This window comes from Nerophis ophidion, linkage group LG26 (genome assembly GCF_033978795.1).
Source record: "Nerophis ophidion isolate RoL-2023_Sa linkage group LG26, RoL_Noph_v1.0, whole genome shotgun sequence".
NCBI lineage: Eukaryota > Metazoa > Chordata > Actinopteri > Syngnathiformes > Syngnathidae > Nerophis > Nerophis ophidion.
Window position 1 is genome coordinate 32,507,532 of NC_084636.1, and position 19,663 is coordinate 32,527,194.

Below are 19,663 nucleotides of genomic sequence, written 5' to 3' on the forward strand. Positions count from 1 at the left end.
AATGTATTGTTAGCATGTAGCTCACATAGGTATGCATGTGTTGCTATCCTGGCATGATGTTAAATTGTAATGTTAGCATGTAGCTCACATAGTTATGCTAGTTTTGCTAACCTAGCATGTTGTTAAAATGTATTGTTAGAAAGTAGCTCACATAGGTATGCATGTGTTGCTATCCTGGCATGATGTTAAAATTCAATGTTAGCATGCAGCTCACACAGTTATGCTAGTGTCGCTAACCTAGCAGGATGTTAAAAAGGTATTGTTAGCATGTAGCTCACACAGTTATGCCAGAGTTGCTAACCTAGCAGGATGTTAAAATGTATTGTTAGCATGTAGCTCATATAGCTATGCTAGTGTTGCTAACCTAGCAGGATGTTAAAATGTAGCGTTAGCATGCAGTTCACATAGCTATGATAGTGTTGCGAACATAATATGATGTTAAAATGTATTGTTAGCATGTAGCTCACATAGGTATGCATGTGTTGCTAACCTGGCATGATGTTAAATTGTAATGTTAGCATGTAGCTTACATAGTTATGCTAGTTTTGCTAACCTAGCATGTTGTTAAAATGTATTGTTAGAAAGTAGCTCACATAGCTATGCTAGTGTTGCTAACATAACATGTTAAAATTCAATGTTAGCATGTAGCTCACACAGTTATGCTAGTGTTGCTAACCTAGCAGGATGTTAAAAATGGAGCTCACACATTTCTGCTAGTGTCGCTAACCTAGCAGGATGTTAAAATGTCTTGTTAGCATGTAGCTCACATACCTATGCATGTGTTGCTATCCTGGCATGATGTTAAATTGTAATGTTAGCATGTAGCTCACATAGTTATGCTAGTTTTGCTAACCTAGCATGTTGTTAAAATGTATTGTTAGGAAGTAGCCCACATAGCTATGCTAGTGTTGCTAACATAACATGTTAAAATTCAATGTTAGCATGTAGCTCACACAATTATGCTAGTGTCGCTAACCTAGCAGGATGTTAAAAATGTATTGTTAGCATGCCAGTGATTAAGACAGTCACAGCCATGCCTGCATCTGCTCACCAATCAACTGCTGACAGCGGCTGTGAATGAGCGTCTGTTCTGGTAAGTCCAGGACGCCGTTCCAGGGAGAGAGACTGTCTCCTTTGCCGGACACGTTCAGAGCGATCTGGCAACACAACAACAACAACAACGTTGTGTCACGTCACTGCACGCCCACAGCTGTGTTCACTGGCCTACCTTCCACATCTTGGCTCTTTGTCCCGCACAATCCTCCTGCACATGGACCACGCCTTTCTCCATCTCCGTGTCCATGTCAGAACCGCCCGAGTCCAGAGCCTCCGCTAGATCCTGGTCCCTGACGGTGCAAAGGACATTTGGTCTTGAGGGAACAGCAACAAACATAAACAACCCCTTTGATACATTGTGCACATTAAAGGTACTAAAACCAAGTCAAATAATATTTGATAAATAGACATCCAAATCTGAATGAAGCATTTTCAAGCATCAAAATAAAGTCAAAATATCAACATTACAGTCGTGTTGACCACCAGAACAGACCAAAACAATCCCACCCTGATGTTCAGTATCGTGGCCCCTGATTGGCTCAGGCAGCATTACTAAGCAAATGCCTTATAAGGTCATATAACTTGGTATTTGAGACGCGCTAACTTTAAGCATGCTAGAGTGCTAAATTTAAAGCACTCGCCAATTTTTCAGGCAAAAACCGCAGTCATGGAACTTGGTGACTGAGACATGCCAACTGTTAGCATGCTAACGTTAACGTTCTAGAAAGCTAACTTTTTGTTAGCCAATTTTGCAGCCAAAGACTTCAGAGTCATATAGCGGGATACCTGACACTTGTTAGCTGTTAGCATGCTAACTTTCTGTTAGCCAATTTTGCAGCCAAACACACTAGTCATGTAGCGTGATACCTGACACTTGTTGGTTGCTAACATGCTAACATTAGCATGCTAATAGCCAACGAGCAATGTTAGCATGATAACATTACCATGCTAACTTTTTGCTAGCCAATTTTGCAACCAAACACTTCAAAATCAAATGCCATGATACCTGACACTTGTTAGCATGTTAACTTTTTGATAGCCAATTTTGAAGCCAAACACTTCAGAGTCAAATAGCGTGATACCTGACACTTGTTAGCTGTTAGTATGCTAACTTTCTGTTAGCCAATTTTGCAGCCAAACACTCCAGTCATGTAGCCTGATACCTGACACTTGTTGGCTGTTAGCATGCTAACTTTCTGTTAGCCAATTTTGCAACCAAACACTTCAGAGTCATATAGCGTGATACCTGACACTTGTTGAATGTTAGCATGCTAACATTAGCCTGCTAACAGACAACAAACAATGTTAGCAAGCTAACATTAGCATGCTTAGTTTTTGATAGCCAATTTTGCAGCCAAACACTTCAGAGTCAAATAGCGTGATACCTGACACTTGTTAGCTGTTAGCATGCTAACTTTCTGTTAGCCAATTTTGCAGCCAAACACTCCAGTCGTGTAGCGTGATACCTGACTCTTGTTGGCTGTTAGCAAGCTAACTTTCTGTTAGCCAATTTTGCAACCAAACACTTCATAGTCAAATAGCGTGATACCTGACACTTGTTAGCTGTTAGCATGCTAACTTTCTGTTAGCCAATTTTGCAACCAAACACTTCAGAGTCATATGGCGTGATACCTGACACTTGTTGAATGTTAGCATGCTAACATTAGCCTGCTAACAGGCAACAAGCAACAAGCAATGTTAGCAAGCTAACATTAGCATGCTTAGTTTTTGATAGCCAATTTTGCAGCCAAACACTTCAGAGTCATATAGCGTGATACCTGACTCCTGTTGGCTGTTAGCATGCTAACTTTCTGTTAGCCAATTTTGCAGCCAAACACTCCAGTCATGTAGCGTGATACCTGACTCTTGTTGGCTGTTAGCATGCTAACTTTCTGTTAGCCAATTTTGCAACCAAACACTTCAGAGTCATATAGCGTGATACCTGACACTTGTTGAATGTTAGCATGCTAACATTAGCCTGCTAACAGACAACAAGCAACAAGCAATGTTAGCAAGCTAACATTAGCATGCTTACTTTTTGATAGCCAATTTTGCAGCCAAACACTTCAGAGTCAAATAGCGTGATACCTGACACTTGTTAGCTGTTAGCATGCTAACTTTCTGTTAGCCAATTTTGCAGCCAAACACTCCAGTCGTGTAGCGTGATACCTGACTCTTGTTGGCTGTTAGCCAATTTTGCAACCAAACACTTCAGAGTCATATAGCGTGATGCCTGACACTTGTTGAATGTTAGCATGCTAACATTAGCCTGCTAACAGACAACAAGCAATGTTAACAAGCTAAGATTAGCATGCTTACTTTTTGATAGCCAATTTTGCAACCAAACACTTCAGACTCATATAGCATGATACCTGACACTTGTTGAATGTTAACATGCTAACATTAGCCTGCTAACAGACAACAAGCAACAAGCAATGTAAGCAAGCTAACATTAGCATGCTTACTTTTTGATAGCCAATTTTGCAGCCATACACTTGAGAGTCATATCGCGTGATACCTGACTCCTGTTGGCTGTTAGCATGCTAACTTTCTGTTAGCCAATTTTGCAACCAAACACTTCAGACTCATATAGCGTGATACCCGACTCTTGTTGGCTGTTAGCATGCTAACTTTCTGTTAGCCAATTTTGCAACCAAACACTTCAGAGTCATATAGCATGATACCTGACACTTGTTGAATGTTAGCATGGTAACATTAGCCTGCTAACAGACAACAAGCAACAAGCAATGTTAGCAAGCTAACATTAGCATGCTTACTTTTTGATAGCCAATTTTGCAACCAAACACTTCAGACTCATATAGCGTGATACCTGACTCTTGTTGGCTGTTAGTATGCTAACGTTTTGTTAGCCAATTTTGCAGCCAAACACTTCAGAGTCATATAGCGTGATACATGACACTTGTTGAATGTTAGCTTGCTAACATTAGCATGCTAACAGCCAACAAGCAATGTTAGCAAGCTAACATTAGCATGCTTACTTTTTGATAGCCAATTTTGCAGCCAAACACTTCAGACTCATATAGCGTGATACCTGACTCTTGTTGGCTGTTAGTATGCTAACGTTTTGTTAGCCAGTTTTGCAGCCAAACACTTCAGAGTCATATAGCGTGATACCTGACACTTGTTGAATGTTAGCTTGCTAACATTAGCATGCTAACAGCCAACAAGCAATGTTAGCAAGCTAACATTAGCATGCTTACTTTTTGATAGCCAATTTTGCAGCCAAACACTTCAGAGTCATATAGCGTGATACCTGACTCTTGTTGAATGTTAGCATGGTAACATTAGCCTGCTAACAGACAACAAGCAACAAGCAATGTTAGCAAGCTAACATTAGCATGCTTACTTTTTGATAGCCAATTTTGCAGCCAAACACTTCAGAGTCATATAGCATGATACCTGACACTTGTTGAATGTTAGCATGGTAACATTAGCCTGCTAACAGACAACAAGCAACAAGCAATGTTAGCAAGCTAACATTAGCATGCTTAGTTTTTGATAGCCAATTTTGCAGCCAAACACTTCAGAGTCATATAGCGTGATACCTGACTCCTGTTGGCTGTTAGCATGCTAACTTTCTGTTAGCCAATTTTGCAACCAAACACTTCAGAGTCATATAGCGTGATACCTGACTCTTGTTGGCTGCTAGCATGCTAACTTTCTGTTAGCCAATTTTGCAACCAAACACTTCAGAGTCATATAGCGTGATACCTGACACTTGTTGAATGTTAACATGCTAACATTAGCCTGCTAACAGGCAACAAGCAATGTTAGCAAGCTAACATTAGCATGCTTAGTTTTTGATAGCCAATTTTGCAGCCAAACACTTCAGAGTCATATAGCGTGATACCTGACTCCTGTTGGCTGTTAGCATGCTAACTTTCTGTTAGCCAATTTTGCAACCAAACACTTCAGACTCATATAGCGTGATACCTGACTCTTGTTGGCTGTTAGTATGCTATCGTTTTGTTAGCCAATTTTGCAGCCAAACACTTCAGAGTCATATAGCGTGATACCTGACACTTGTTGAATGTTAGCATGCTAACATTAGCCTGCTAACAGACAACAAGCAACAAGCAATGTTAGCAAGCTAACATTAGCATGCTTACTTTTTGATAGCCAATTTTGCAGCCAAACACTTCAGAGTCAAATAGCGTGATACCTGACACTTGTTAGCTGTTAGTATGATAACTTTCTGTTAGCCAATTTTGCAGCCAAACACTCCAGTCATGTAGCGTGATACCTGACACTTGTTGGCTGTTAGCATGCTAACTTTCTGTTAGCCAATTTTGCAACCAAACACTTCAGAGTCATATAGCGTGATACCTGACACTTGTTGAATGTTAGCATGCTAACATTAGCCTGCTAACAGGCAACAAGCAACAAGCAATGTTAGCAAGCTAACATTAGCATGCTTAGTTTTTGATAGCCAATTTTGCAGCCAAACACTTCAGAGTCAAATAGCGTGATACCTGACACTTGTTAGCTGTTAGCATGCTAACGTTCTGTCAGCCAATTTTGCAGCCAAACACTCCAGTCATGTAGCGTGATACCTGACTCTTGTTGGCTGTTAGCATGCTAACTTTCTGTTAGCCAATTTTGCAACCAAACACTTCAGAGTCATAATGCGTGATACCTGACACTTGTTGAATTTTAGCATGCTAACATTAGCCTGCTAACAGACAACAAGCAACAAGCAATGTAAGCAAGCTAACATTAGCATGCTTACTTTTTGATAGCCAATTTTGCAGCCAAACACTTCAGAGTCAAATAGCGTGATACCTGACAATGGTTAGCTGTTAGCATGCTAACTTTCTGTTAGCCAATTTTGCAGCCAAACACTCCAGTCATGTAGCGTGATACCTGACTCTTGTTGGCTGTTAGCATGCTAACTTTCTGTTAGCCAATTTTGCAACCAAACACTTCAGAGTCATATAGCGTGATACCTGACACTTGTTGAATGTTAGCATGCTAACATTAGCCTGCTAACAGACAACAAGCAATGTTAGCAAGCTAACATTAGCATGCTTAGTTTTTGATAGCCAATTTTGCAGCCAAACACTTCAGAGTCAAATAGCGTGATACCTGACACTTGTTAGCTGTTAGCATGCTAACTTTCTGTTAGCCAATTTTGCAACCAAACACTTCAAAGTCATATAGCGTGATACCTGACACTTGTTGAATGTTAGCATGCTAACATTAGCCTGCTAACAGGCAACAAGCAACAAGCAATGTTAGCAAGCTAACATTAGCATGCTTAGTTTTTGATAGCCAATTTTGCAGCCAAACACTCCAGAAATGTAGCGTGATACCTGACTGTTGTTGGCTGTTAGCATGCTAACTTTCTGTTAGCCAATTTTGCAGCCAAACACTCCAGTCATGTAGCGTGATACCTGACTCTTGTTGGCTGTAAGCATGCTAACTTTCTGTTAGCCAATTTTGCAACCAAACCCTTCAGAGTCATATAGCGTGATACCTGACACTTGTTGAATGTTAGCATGCTAACATTAGCCTGCTAACAGACAACAAGCAACAAGCAATGTTAGCAAGCTAACATTAGCATGCTTAGTTTTTGATAGCCAATTTTGCAGCCAAACACTTCAGAGTCAAATCGCGTGATACCTGACTCCTGTTGGCTGTTAGCATGCTAACTTTCTGTTAGCCAATTTTGCAACCAAACACTTCAGACTCATATAGCGTGATACCTGACTCTTGTTGGCTGTTAGCATGCTAACTTTCTGTTAGCCAATTTTGCAACCAAACACTTCAGTCATATAGCGTGATACCTGACACTTGTTGAATGTTAGCATGCTAACATTAGCCTGCTAACAGGCAACAAGCAACAAGCAATGTTAGCAAGCTAACATTAGCATGCTTACTTTTTGATAGCCAATTTTGCAGCCAAACACTTCAGAGTCAAATAGCGTGATACCTGACACTTGTTAGCTGTTAGCATGCTAACGTTCTGTTAGCCAATTTTGCAGCCAAACACTCCAGTCATGTAGCGTGATACCTGACTCTTGTTGGCTGTTAGCATACTAACTTTCTGTTAGCCAATTTTGCAACCAAACACTTCAGAGTCATATAGCATGATACCTGACACTTGTTGAATGTTAGCATGCTAACATTAGCCTGCTAACAGACAACAAGCAACAAGCAATGTTAGCAAGCTAACATTAGCATGCTTACTTTTTGATAGCCAATTTTGCAGCCAAACACTTCAGAGTCATATCGCGTGATACCTGACTCCTGTTGGCTGTTAGCATGCTAACTTTTTGCAAGCCAATTTTGCAACCAAACACTTCAGACTCATATAGCGTGATACCTGACTCTTGTTGGCTGTTAGTATGCTAATGTTTTGTTAGCCAATTTTGCAGCCAAACACTTCAGAGTCATATAGCGTGATATCTGACACTTGTTGAATGTTAGCTTGCTAACATTAGCATGCTAACAGCCAACAAGCAACAAGCAATGTTAGCAAGCTAACATTAGCATGCTTACTTTTTGATAGCCAATTTTGCAGCCAAACACTTCAGAGTCATATAGCATGATACCTGACTCTTGTTGGCTGTTAGCATGCTAACTTTTTGCAAGCCAATTTTGCAACCAAACACTTCAGACTCATATAGCGTGATACCTGACTCTTGTTGGCTGTTAGTATGCTAACGTTTTGTTAGCCAATTTTGCAGCCAAACACTTCAGAGTCATATAGCGTGATACCTGACACTTGTTGAATGTTAACATGCTAACATTAGCCTGCTAACAGGCAACAAGCAATGTTAGCAAGCTAACATTAGCATGCTTACTTTTTGATAGCCAATTTTGCAGCCAAACACTTCAGAGTCATAGCGTGATACCTGACTCCTGTTGGCTGTTAGCATGCTAACTTTCTGTTAGCCAATTTTGCAACCAAACACTTCAGACTCATATAGCGTGATACCTGACTCTTGTTGGCTGTTAGTATGCTAACGTTTTGTTAGCCAATTTTGCAGCCAAACACTTCAGAGTCATATAGCGTGATACCTGACACTTGTTGAATGTTAGCTTGCTAACATTAGCATGCTAACAGCCAACAAGCAATGTTAGCAAGCTAACATTAGCATGCTTACTTTTTGATAGCCAATTTTGCAGCCAAACACTTCAGACTCATATACCGTGACACCTGACACTTGTTGGCTGTTAGCATGCTAACTTTTTGTTATCCCATTTTGCAGTCAAACACTTCACAGTCATATAGCGTGATACCTGACACTTGTTGGCTGCTAACATGCTAACGTTAGCATTTCAACACTGAAATGCATTTGCACGCAATTTTTCCTAAAATGCCATATTCTATTTTTTTTGTACGTATCATTCAAATCCAGAACGTGTTTACTTTGTCGTTAGACTGTGTTGCGGGCCTATGAAAAACGAGCTTGGGGCCACAAATGGCTCTAGGGCCGGAGTTTGGACCCCCCGACCTGAAGCAGACAAATAGCGGAAACGATGAGTTGAAATGTTAAAGGCCTACTGAAAGCCACTACTACCAACCATGCAGTCTGATAGTTTATATATCAATGATGAAATATTAATATTGCCACACATGCCAATACGACCGGTTTAGTTTACTAAATTGCAATTTTAAATTTCCCGCAGAGTTTTTTGTTGAAAACGTCGCGGAATGTTGACGCCTGCGCGTGACGTCTCGGGTTGTAGCGGACATATTAGCCCAGCACCACAAACGGCTAAAAGTAGTCTCTTTTCATCGCATAATTACACAGTATTTTGGACTTCTGTGTTGCTGAATCTTTTTCAATTTGTTCAATTAATAATGGAGACGTCAAAGAAGAATGCTGTTGGTGGAAAGCGGTGGATTGCAGCTGCCTTTAGCAACCGTAACACAGCCGGTGTTTCTTTGTTTGTTGTGAAGCTTTAACACGGAGCGGTCAAGCGAACATGTTTCTCCACGTCAACCAGCGAGTTTTTGGATGGGAAAATTGTGATATTAAGTCGGCTCTTACCGGAGACTTCAGTGGATTTGTGATCTTGGCTCCTCTGAGAGACACTGGCGTTCACCGCAGCCATCCATCTTTCAGGTATGACTTTACAATCTCACTAAAACACTATTAAAACAATAAGCAGATAAGAGATCTTCCAGAATTATCCTAGTAAATGTGTTTAATTTCATCTGAAACGCCGCCTTTTCTTTTTTTTTTTCTAGTACTTCACTCTAAACGTCCTCATCCACGAACCTTTCATCCTCGCTCAAATTAATGGGGAAATTGTCGCTTTCTCGGTCCAAATAGCTCTAGACCAGGGGTGCCCATTACGTCGATCGCGAGCTACCAGTCGACCGCGGGGGGTGTGTCAGTCGATCTCCAGCCAGGCTTTTAAAAAAAATAGACCTAAAAATTAGTGATCATCAATCTTCACCAAGACGTCACTTAAATGACATTCACGGTACCGGAGGGTCTTGTGAGATGACGCTGGCTGCTGCAAGATCATTATTATGAAAATATGACCGAGAGGAAGGCGAGAAACACTTTTTATTTCAACAGACTCTCGCGCCGTACCTTCCGTCAAAACTCTAAAGGCCGACTGCACATTTCCTATCTTCACAATAAAAGCCCTGCTTCATGCTGCCTGCGCTAACTAAATACAGAGTCTCGGAAAACTGGCGTGCACAAGCGATCCCTCAGAAAGCTGGCGTGCACATCACTTGTGCACGCCAGTTTTCCGAGACTCTTATTTTGTTAGCGCAGGCAGCATGAAGCAGGGCTTTTATTGTGAAGATAGGAAATGTGCAGTCGGCCTTTAGAGTTTTGACGGAAGTGTGTTGAAATAAAAAGTGTTTCTCGCCTTCCTCTCTGTCATTTTTTCATAATAATGAACTGGCAGCAGCCAGCGTCATCTCACAAGACCCTCAGGTGCCGTGAATGTCAATCAAGCAAGCTACGGAATTTGCCGCCAATGTTTTTCTTGTAAAGTGTATGGAAGCTGGATGAATTAGATGCCAAAAACCAACCACTTTCATGTGGTATTGTACAGAAAGGACAACTTTTTTTTCTCCTCCATTTGAAAATGTGGGCGTTATCATCATTACTGTCTGATTCCAATCAATGCAAGTCATCAGAATCAGGTAATACACCAACTTATATTCTTGTTTTTGTGAAAGAAAGACATCTATACGTGTTACACATGCTTGTATTATCATTAAACACATTTAACTTGTTTACAAAAATGTCTCTTTCATAAATAAATAAATATAAATGAGGTAGATCTCCTCGAGTTGGTCAATTGAAGAGTAGCTCGCCTGCAAAAAAAGTGTGGGCACCCCTGCTCTAGCTGCTGGTGGCCATGATTGTAATATAAGTGAGGATGTGAGGAGCCCTACAACCAGTGACGTCACGCGCACATCGTCTGCTACTTCCGGTAAAGGCAAGGCTTTTTTATTAGCGACTTTATCGTGGATGTTCTCTACTAAATCCTTTCAGAAAAAATAATGCAATATCGCGAAATGATCAAGTATGACACATAGAATGGACCTGCTATCCCCGTTTGAATAAGAAAATCTCATTTCAGTAGGCCTTTAGCTCTGAGCCATTGTTAGCATGCTAGGTAGCTAACCTAGCGACGTGAATTGTTGGAAAGTTATGACACGCACATATTCCTGCTCGCCATTTTCGTCACGTAGTAATGACATCACTGACTATTATCACTGGTAGTGACGTCACCAATACTCGCAATTATCAGCAGTAGCTGGCGAAGTGGCGGCGAGTACGGGAAACCTCGCGGGAGCGGATTACCGACACAAACTCTTCACGTCCAGCTCCGTTAAAGACGACAGCTTCAAAAAATGTTTGTCGGCGTGTCGGACTTTGTGGATAAAATCGTAAATTGTCTCACCAAGTGGCCAGTAAAGCTCCCTCCACAGCTTCCGCCATTATTGTGTTGACGGAGAAACGTCAAACGCCGTCAACGGCCCAAGTCTCGCGAGAGTTGGCACGCTCCGAGGGGCGGGGCTAAGGAAATATATATATATATAAGCATTATTATACAGTACATACCCGTGTGAGACCAAAATTCACAATTATGAGATAATAAGTCGTAATTATGACATAAAAATTATGAAAATGTAATATACTGAAATAATCTTATGAGTAAAAACCGTAATTATGAGATAAAATGTCAAAACTATGAGATAAAAAGCCTTATGAGATTAAAAAAAAATCGAAATTACGAGATAAAGAATTTTCATAGTTGTGAGAAGAAACATTTTAATTATGAGATAAAAAGTTGTGATTATGAAATAAAATGTCCAGTTATGAGATAAAAAAAAAAGTCTGAATTATGACATGAAAAATCATGATTATGTAGTAAAAGGTCAAAATATATATGTGTACAAATATATAAGTACAATTCATAACTATGAGATAAAAAAAAAGTCTTAGTTATGAGATTTAAAAAATGGAAATTACGAGATAAAAAAATATAATTATGGGAAGATAAATTCTAATCATGAGATAAAAAGTCGCAATTATGAAATAAAAAGTCGAGTTATGAGATAAAACAGTCACAATTATGACATCCAGCCATCCATCCATCCATTTTCTACCGCTTATTCCCTTTTGGGGTCGTGGGGGGCGCTGGCGCCTATCTCAGCTACAATCGGGCGGAAGGCGGGGTACACCCTGGACAAGTCGCCACCTCATCGCAGGGCCTAATTATGACATGAGAAATCATAATTACGAAATAAAAATAATTATCAATGTGTATACAAAGATATGAGTACAATTCATAATTATGGGTCAAAATGTCAAAATGATGAGATAAAAAGTCTTAATTATGAGATTTAAAAAAGGGAAAGTATGAGATAAAAAATATGAATATGAGAAGAAAAATCACAATTTTGAGATAAGTCGTAATTATGAAATAAAAAGTCGTGTTTTGAGATGAAACATTTATCATTCTGACATGAAAAGTAATTATAAAATAATTATACAAGTAAAAAACCGTAATTATGAGATAAAATGTCAAAACTATGAGATAAAAAGCCTTATGAGATTTAAAAAATTGAAATTACGAGATAAAGAATATTCATAATTGTGAGAAGAAAATGTTTAATTATGAGATAAAAAGTTGTGATTATGAAATAAAATGTCGAGTTATGAGATAAAAAAAAGTCTGAATTATGACATGAAAAATCATGATTATGTAGTAAAAGGTCAAAATATATATGTGTACAAATATATAAGTACAATTCATAATTATGAGATAAAAAAAAAGTCTTGGTTATGAGATTTAAAAAATGGAAATTACGAGATAAAAAAATATAATTATGGGAAGATAAATTCTAATTATGAGATAAAAAGTCGCAATTATGAAATAAAAAGTCGAGTTATGAGATAAAACAGTCATAATTATGACATCCAGCCATCTATCCATCCATTTCTACCGCTTATTCCCTTTTGGGGTCGCGGGGGGCGCTGGCGCCTATCTCAGCTACAATCGGGCGGAAGGCGGGGTACACCCTGGACAAGTCGCCACCTCATCGCAGGGCCTAATTAGGACATGAGAAATCATAATTACGAAATAAAAATAATTATCAATGTGTATACAAAGATATGAGTACAATTCATAATTATGAGTTAAAATGTCAAAATGATGAGATAAAAAGTCTTAATTATGAGATTTAAAAAAGGGAAATTATGAGATAAAAAATATGAATATGAGAAGAAAAATCACAATTTTGAGATAAGTCGTAATTATGAAATAAAAAGTCGTGTTATGAGATGAAACATTTATAATTCTGACATGACAAGTAATTATAAAATAATTATGCAAGTAAAAAAACATAATTATGAGATAAAATGTGAAAATTATAAGAAAAAAGTCTTATGAGATTTTAAAAATCGGAATTACGAGATAAAAGTGTAGAATTATGACAACAAAAATGATAATTATGAGATAGGAAGTCGTAATAATGAAAAATGTCGAGTTATGAGACAAAAAAAAGTCCTAATTATGACATGAAAAAGCACAATTACGTCATAAAAAGTCACAATGTATACGCATAGAAAAATATGAGTACAATTCATTATTATGGGATGTAATGTGAAAATTATGAGATAAAAAGTCTTAAGTATGAGATTTTAAAAAATCTAAATATATGATTATGAGAAGAAAAATCATAATTATGAGATAATCAGACGTAATTATGAAATAAAAAGTCGAGTTATGAGATAAAAAAATCATAATTATGACATGAAAAATCATGATAATGTAATAAAAAGTCACAATATATATACAAAAATATGAGTACGATTCATAATCATGACATAAAATGCAAAAATTATGAGACAGAAAGTCTTAATTATGAGATTTTAACAAATATAAATCATGAGTTTAAATAGTATGATTATGAGAAGAAAAATCATAATTATAAAATAAGAAGTCTTAATTATAAAATAAAAGTCAAGTTATGAGATAACAAAGTCATAATTATGACATGAAAAATCATGATTATGTAATATAACGAAATAATCATATGAGTAAAAATTGTAATAATGGGATAAAATGTAAAAATTATGAGATAAAAAGCCTTTTGAGATTTAAAAAATCGAATTTATGAGATTAAAAAAAATTAAATGAGAAGAAAATTATAATTATGCTGCGATGAGGTGGCGACTTGTCCAGGGTGTACCCTGCCTTTCGCCCGATTGTAGCTGAGATAGGCGCCAGCGCCCCCCGTGACCCCGAAAGGGAATAAGCGGTAGAAAATGGATGGATGGATTATAATTATGAGATAGAAAGTCATAATTATGAAATAACAAGTTGAGTTATTAGATTAAAAGTCATAATTATGACATTAAAAGTCATAATTACGTAGTAAAAAGTCACAATATATGTGTACAAAAATATGAATTCAATTCATAATTATGAGATAAGATGTGGAAATTATGACATAAAAAGTCTTATATATGAGATTTTAACATCTAAATTATGAAATTAAAAATATGATTATGAGAAGAAAAATCATGATTATGAAATAAGAAGTTGTCGTTACGAAATAAAATTTCATAATTATGACATGAAAAATCATAATTATGAATTACAGGCGCGCGTCATTCCAACGCGAACCAAGTCTTGTTAAAACAACGACAAGCCCTGGTTCACATCCAAGCTCCAAGTTGTACTTCAACAGGGAAGCTAAATCTGTGTACTCTAATACTCTAAAAAACTAAACTCTAACAAAATAGGAGTTTCGGAAAACTGGCGTGCACAAGCGATCCCTCAGAAAGCTGGCGTGCACATCACTTGTGCACGCCAGCTTTCCGAGACTCTTATTTTGTTAACGCAGGCAGCATGAAGCAGGGCTTTTATTGTGAAGATAGGAAATGTGCAGTCGGCCTTTAGAGTTTTGACGGAAGGGACGGCGCGAAAGTCTGTTGAAATAAAAAGTGTTTCTCGCCTTCCTCTCTGTCATTTTTTCATAATAATGAACTGGCAGCAGCCAGCGTCATCTCACAAGACCCTCGGGTGCCGTGAATGTCAATCAAGCAAGCTACGGAATTTGCCGCCAATGTTTTTCTTGTAAAGTGTATGGAAGTGATTCCTAGAGCCCAAAAAAAGTCTGCGGGCTATAGAGCGTTTTCCGTTCGGGCTCCAGTACTCTGGAATGCCCTCCCGGTAACAGTTCCAGATGTTACCTCAGTAGAAGCATTTAAGTCTCACCTTAAAACTCATCCGTATACTCTAGCCTTTAAATAGACCTCCTTTTTAGACCAGTTGATCTGCCGCTTCTTTTCTTTCTCCTATGTCCCCCCCTCCCTTGTGGAGGGGGTCCGGTCCGATGACCATGAATGAAGTACTGGCTGTCCAGAGTCGAGACCCAGGATGGACCGCTCGCCTGTATCGATTGGGGACATCTCTACGCTGCTGACCCGCCTCCGCTTGAGATGGTCTCCTGTGGACGGGACTCTCGCTGCTGTCTTGGATCCGCTTTGAACTGAACTCTCGCGGCTGTGTTGGAGCCACTATGGATTGAACTTTCACAGTATCATGTTAGACCCGCTCGACATCCATTGCTTTCGGTCCCCTAGAGGAGGGGGGGGTTGCCCACATCTGAGGTCCTCTCCAAGGTTTCTCATAGTCAGCATTGTCACTGGCGTCCCACTGGATGTGAATTCTCCCTGCCCACTGGGTGTGAGTTTTCCTTGCCCTTTTGTGGGTTCTTCCGAGGATGTTGTAGTCGTAATGATTTGTGCAGTCCTTTGAGACATTTGTGATTTGGGGCTATATAAATAAACATCGATTGATTGATTGATCATTACTGTCTGATTCCAATCAATGCAAGTCATCAGAATCAGGTAATACACCAACTTATATTCTTGTCTTCGTGAAAGAAAGACATCTATATGTGTTACACATGCTTGTATTATCATTAAACACATTTAACTTGTTTATCAATCAATCAATCAATCAATGTTTACTTATATAGCCCTAAATCACTAGTGTCTCAAAGGGCTGCACAAACCACTACGACATCCTTGGTAGGCCCACATAAGGGCAAGGAAAACTCACACCCAGTGGGACGTCGGTGACAATGATGACTATGAGAACCTTGGAGAGGAGGAAAGCAATGGATGTCGAGCGGGTCTAACATGATACTGTGAAAGTTCAATCCATAATGGATCCAACACAGTCGCGAGAGTCCAGTCCAAAGCGGATCCAACACAGCAGCGAGAGTCCCGTTCACAGCGGAGCCAGCAGGAAACCATCCCAAGCGGAGGCGGATCAGCAGCGCAGAGATGTCCCCAGCCGATACACAGGCAAGCAGTACATGGCCACCGGATCGGACCGGACCCCCTCCACAAGGGAGAGTGGGACATAGAAGAAAAAGAAAAGGAACGGCAGATCAACTGGTCTAAAAAGGGAGTCTATTTAAAGGCTAGAGTATACAGATGAGTTTTAAGGTGAGACTTAAATGCTTCTACTGAGGTAGCATCTCGAACTGTTACCGGGAGGGCATTCCAGAGTACTGGAGCCCGAACGGAAAACGCTCTATAGCCCGCAGACTTTTTTTGGGCTTTGGGAATCACTAACAAGCCGGAGTCCTTTGAACGCTTTACGTTTACAAAAATAAATAAATATAAATGATATATATAAATGAGGTAGATCCCCTCGAGTTGGTCAATTGAAAAGTAGCTCGCCCGCAGAAAAAGTGTGGGCACCCCTGAGTTAGAGTGTCCACCCTGAGATCGATAGGTTGTGAGTTCAAACCCCAGCCAAAGACTATAAAAAAATGGGACCCATTGCCTCCCTGCTTGGCACTCAGCATCAAGGGTTGGAATTGGGGGTTAAATCATCATAAATGATTCCCGGGCGCGGCCGTGCTGCTGCCCACTGCTCCCCTCACTTCCCAGGGGGTGATCAAGGGGATGGATCAAATGCAGAGGACACATTTCACCACAACGAGTGTGTGTGTGTGTGACAATTTTTGTTACTTCAACTTTAACAACACAGTTCTAGGACGGGGGACGGCGTGGCGCAGTGGGAGAGTGGCCGTGTGCAACCCGAGCGTCCCTGGTTCAATCCCCACCTAGTACCAACCTCGTCACGTCCGTTGTGTCCTGAGCAAGACACTTCACCCTTGCTCCTGATGGGTGCTGGTTGGCGCCTTGCATGGCAGCTCCCTCCATCAGTGTGTGAATGTGTGTGTGAATGTGGAAGTAGTGTCAAAGCGCTTTGAGTACCTTGAAGGTAGAAAAGCGCTACACAAGTACAACCCATTTATTTATTTAGTCATGTCCTGTGCAGTGAAGACACGGAGCAGTGCAACACAAGAACTTTATTGGGGTGGAAAGTGGCTTTGGTCAGCAAAAGATGAAGAGTGCTTCTCTGTACAAGATCATGGCTGATTTCTCAGCAAACAAAAATAGAATCAACTGTACAATAGAAGGGAGACTACTCTTTTTCAGGTCAAAGGTCGGTGCACAGAACATGCTGCACAGAACGTATTTAAAAAAGTAGATAAAACAGGCAAAGTAAAAAAAAACAACATTTGCTAATGAACTTTTATCCAATCAACTTTGACATGTTTGTTAGAAGTGCGTCCAAACAAAAAAAAAAAAGAAGGGGCTGCATTCCAAAGCCTTGGAGAGGGAAGAGAAACAATGCAGCGAACAGTTCAAGGTGGGCTGGGACGTCACAGCGTCGGCGGCTTGAGGCCGTACTTCCTGGCCACCTCGGTCTGGGCGTAGGCCGCGTCGCACAGGGAGTACAGGTGGGCCATCTCCATCTCCGACTTGGCCAGGTTGATGGACTTGTTGAACATCTCGATGGCTTTGTCCAGGTTGCCCCTGGAAGGAAGTCGCTCGGGGTCACTTCCTCCTTGCTGACACACACGCGCACGCTCAGGTGGTTCGAGCCTACCTTTGGACTTCGATGGTTCCCATGGTCTCGTAGGCGAAGTCACATTTGTTGTCAATCTCGATGGCCTTGCTGATCAGGTCCAGACCCAGGTCCAGGTCTTGCTTCCACTGGAGCTGTAGTAATCTGCACGGACACAAACACACCTTTTCTTTCAGAAGGGTCCCAAGTTGGCGATACGGCTATAAACTGTATCACGATACCAGTGTTTCACATCGGTCCATATCCATAATTGTTGACATTTTTTTAGAGATGTCCGATATTATCGGCCGATACATGCTTTAAAATGTAATATCGGAAATTTTCCGTATCCGTATGCGAGAGTCCAGTCCATAGTGGATCTAACATAATAGTTTAAGAGTCCAGTCCATAGTGGATCTAACATAATAGTGTGAGAGTCCAGTCCTTACTGGATCTAACATAATAGTTTAAGAGTCCAGTACATAGTGGATCTAACATAATAGTGAAAGTCCAGTACATAGTGGATCTAACATAATAGTGAAAGTCCAGTACATAGTGGATCTAACATAATAGTTTAAGAGTCCAGTACATAGTGAATCTAACATAATAGTTTAAGAGTCCAGTACATAGTGAATCTAACATAATAGTGTGAGAGTCCAGTCCATAGTGGATCTAACATAATCGTTTGAGAGTCCAGTCCATAGTGGATCTAACATAATAGTTTAAGAGTCCAGTACATAGTGAATCTAACTTAATAGTGAGAGTCTAGTCCATAGTAGATCTAACATAATAGTGAGAGTCCAGTCCATAGTGGATCTAACATAGTAGTTTAAGAATCCAGTACATAGTGGATCTAACATAATCGTTTGAGAGTCCAGTCCATAGTGGATCTAACATAATAGTTTAAGAGTCCAGTACATAGTGAATCTAACTTAATAGTGAGAGTCTAGTCCATAGTAGATCTAACATAATAGTGAGAGTCCAGTCCATAGTGGATCTAACATAGTAGTTTAAGAATCCAGTACATAGTGGATCTAACATAATCGTTTGAGAGTCCAGTCCATAATGGATGTAACATAATAGTGTGAGAATCCAGTCCATAGTGGATCTAACATACTAGTGAGAGAGTCCGGTCCATAGTGGATCTAACAAAATAATGTGAGAGTCCAGTCCATAGTGGATCTAACATAATAGTGATAATCCAGTTCAGAGTGGATCTTACATAATAGTGTTCGAGTCCAGTCCATAGTGGATCTATTATAATAGTAGAGTCCAGTCCATAGTGGATCTAACATAATAGTTTAAGAGTCCAGTACATAGTGGATTTAACTTAATAGTGAAAGTCCAGTCCATAGTGGATCTAACATATTAGTGTGAGAGTCCAGTCCATAGTGGATTTTACTTAATAGTGTGAGAGTCCAGTCCATTGTGGATCTAACATAATATTGTGAGAGTCCAGTCCATAGTGGATCTAACATAATAGTGAGAGTCCAGTCCATAGTGGATCTAACATAATAGTGAGAGTCCAGTCCATAGTGGATCTAACATAATAGTTTAAGAGTCCAGTACATAGTGGATCTAACTTAATAGTGAGAGTCTAGTCCATAGTAGATCTAACATAATAGTGAGAGTCCAGTCCATAGTGGATCTAACATATTAGTGTGAGAGTCTAGTCCATAGTAGATTTTACTTAATAGTGTGAGAATCCAGTCCATACTCGATCTAACATACTAGTGAGAGTCCAGTCCATAGTGGATCTAACATAATAGTGTGAGAGTCCGGTCCATAGTGGATCTAACAAAATAATGTGAGAGTCCAGTCCATAGTGGATCTAACATAATAGTGTGAGAGTCCAGTCCGTAGTGGATCTAACATAATAGTGTGAGAGTCCAGTCCATAGTGGATCTAACATAATAGTGATAATCCAGTTCAGAGTGGATCTTACATAATAGTGTGCAAGTCCAGTCCATAGTGGATCTATTATAATAGTTTAAGAGTCCAGTACATAGTGGATCTAACTTAATAGTGAAAGTCCAGTCCATAGTGGATCTAACATATTAGTGTGAGAGTCCAGTCCATAGTAGATTTTACTTAATAGTGTGAGAGTCCAGTCCATTGTGGGTCTAACATAATATTGTGAGAGTCCAGTCCATAGTGGATCCAACTCAGGGGTGCCCACACTTTTTCTGCAGGTGAGCTACTTTTCAATTGACCA

The 19,663-nt window shown here is 39.7% G+C and overlaps 3 protein-coding genes across 5 annotated transcripts in view; 1 reads left to right on the forward strand and 2 right to left on the reverse strand.

Moving 5' to 3' along the window:
* The window catches only part of LOC133543399 (TBC1 domain family member 23-like), a 57,684-nt gene extending 46,628 nt beyond the window's left edge, over nucleotides 1-11,056 (reverse strand). For both annotated transcript variants that reach the window (XM_061887949.1, XM_061887948.1), the window contains exons 1-3: nucleotides 10,963-11,056; nucleotides 1,229-1,346; nucleotides 1,052-1,157 (exon numbers count right to left, since the gene is read on the reverse strand). In XM_061887949.1, the coding sequence (XP_061743933.1) occupies nucleotides 1,052-1,157; nucleotides 1,229-1,346; nucleotides 10,963-11,000 (262 nt within the window). In that variant the 5' untranslated portion in view covers nucleotides 11,001-11,056. The remainder of the gene's footprint in view (nucleotides 1-1,051; nucleotides 1,158-1,228; nucleotides 1,347-10,962) is intronic.
* LOC133543404 (uncharacterized) overlaps nucleotides 1-19,663 on the forward strand; it is a 428,419-nt gene that overhangs the window by 103,516 nt on the left and 305,240 nt on the right. The gene's annotated exons all lie outside the window — the stretch shown is intronic.
* LOC133543385 (mitochondrial import receptor subunit TOM70-like) overlaps nucleotides 16,892-19,663 on the reverse strand; it is a 36,529-nt gene continuing 33,757 nt past the window's right edge. Inside the window, exons 11-12 of the mRNA XM_061887925.1 lie at nucleotides 17,491-17,613; nucleotides 16,892-17,417 (exon numbers count right to left, since the gene is read on the reverse strand). Of these exons, the coding sequence (XP_061743909.1) occupies nucleotides 17,264-17,417; nucleotides 17,491-17,613 (277 nt within the window). The 3' untranslated portion in view covers nucleotides 16,892-17,263. The remainder of the gene's footprint in view (nucleotides 17,418-17,490; nucleotides 17,614-19,663) is intronic.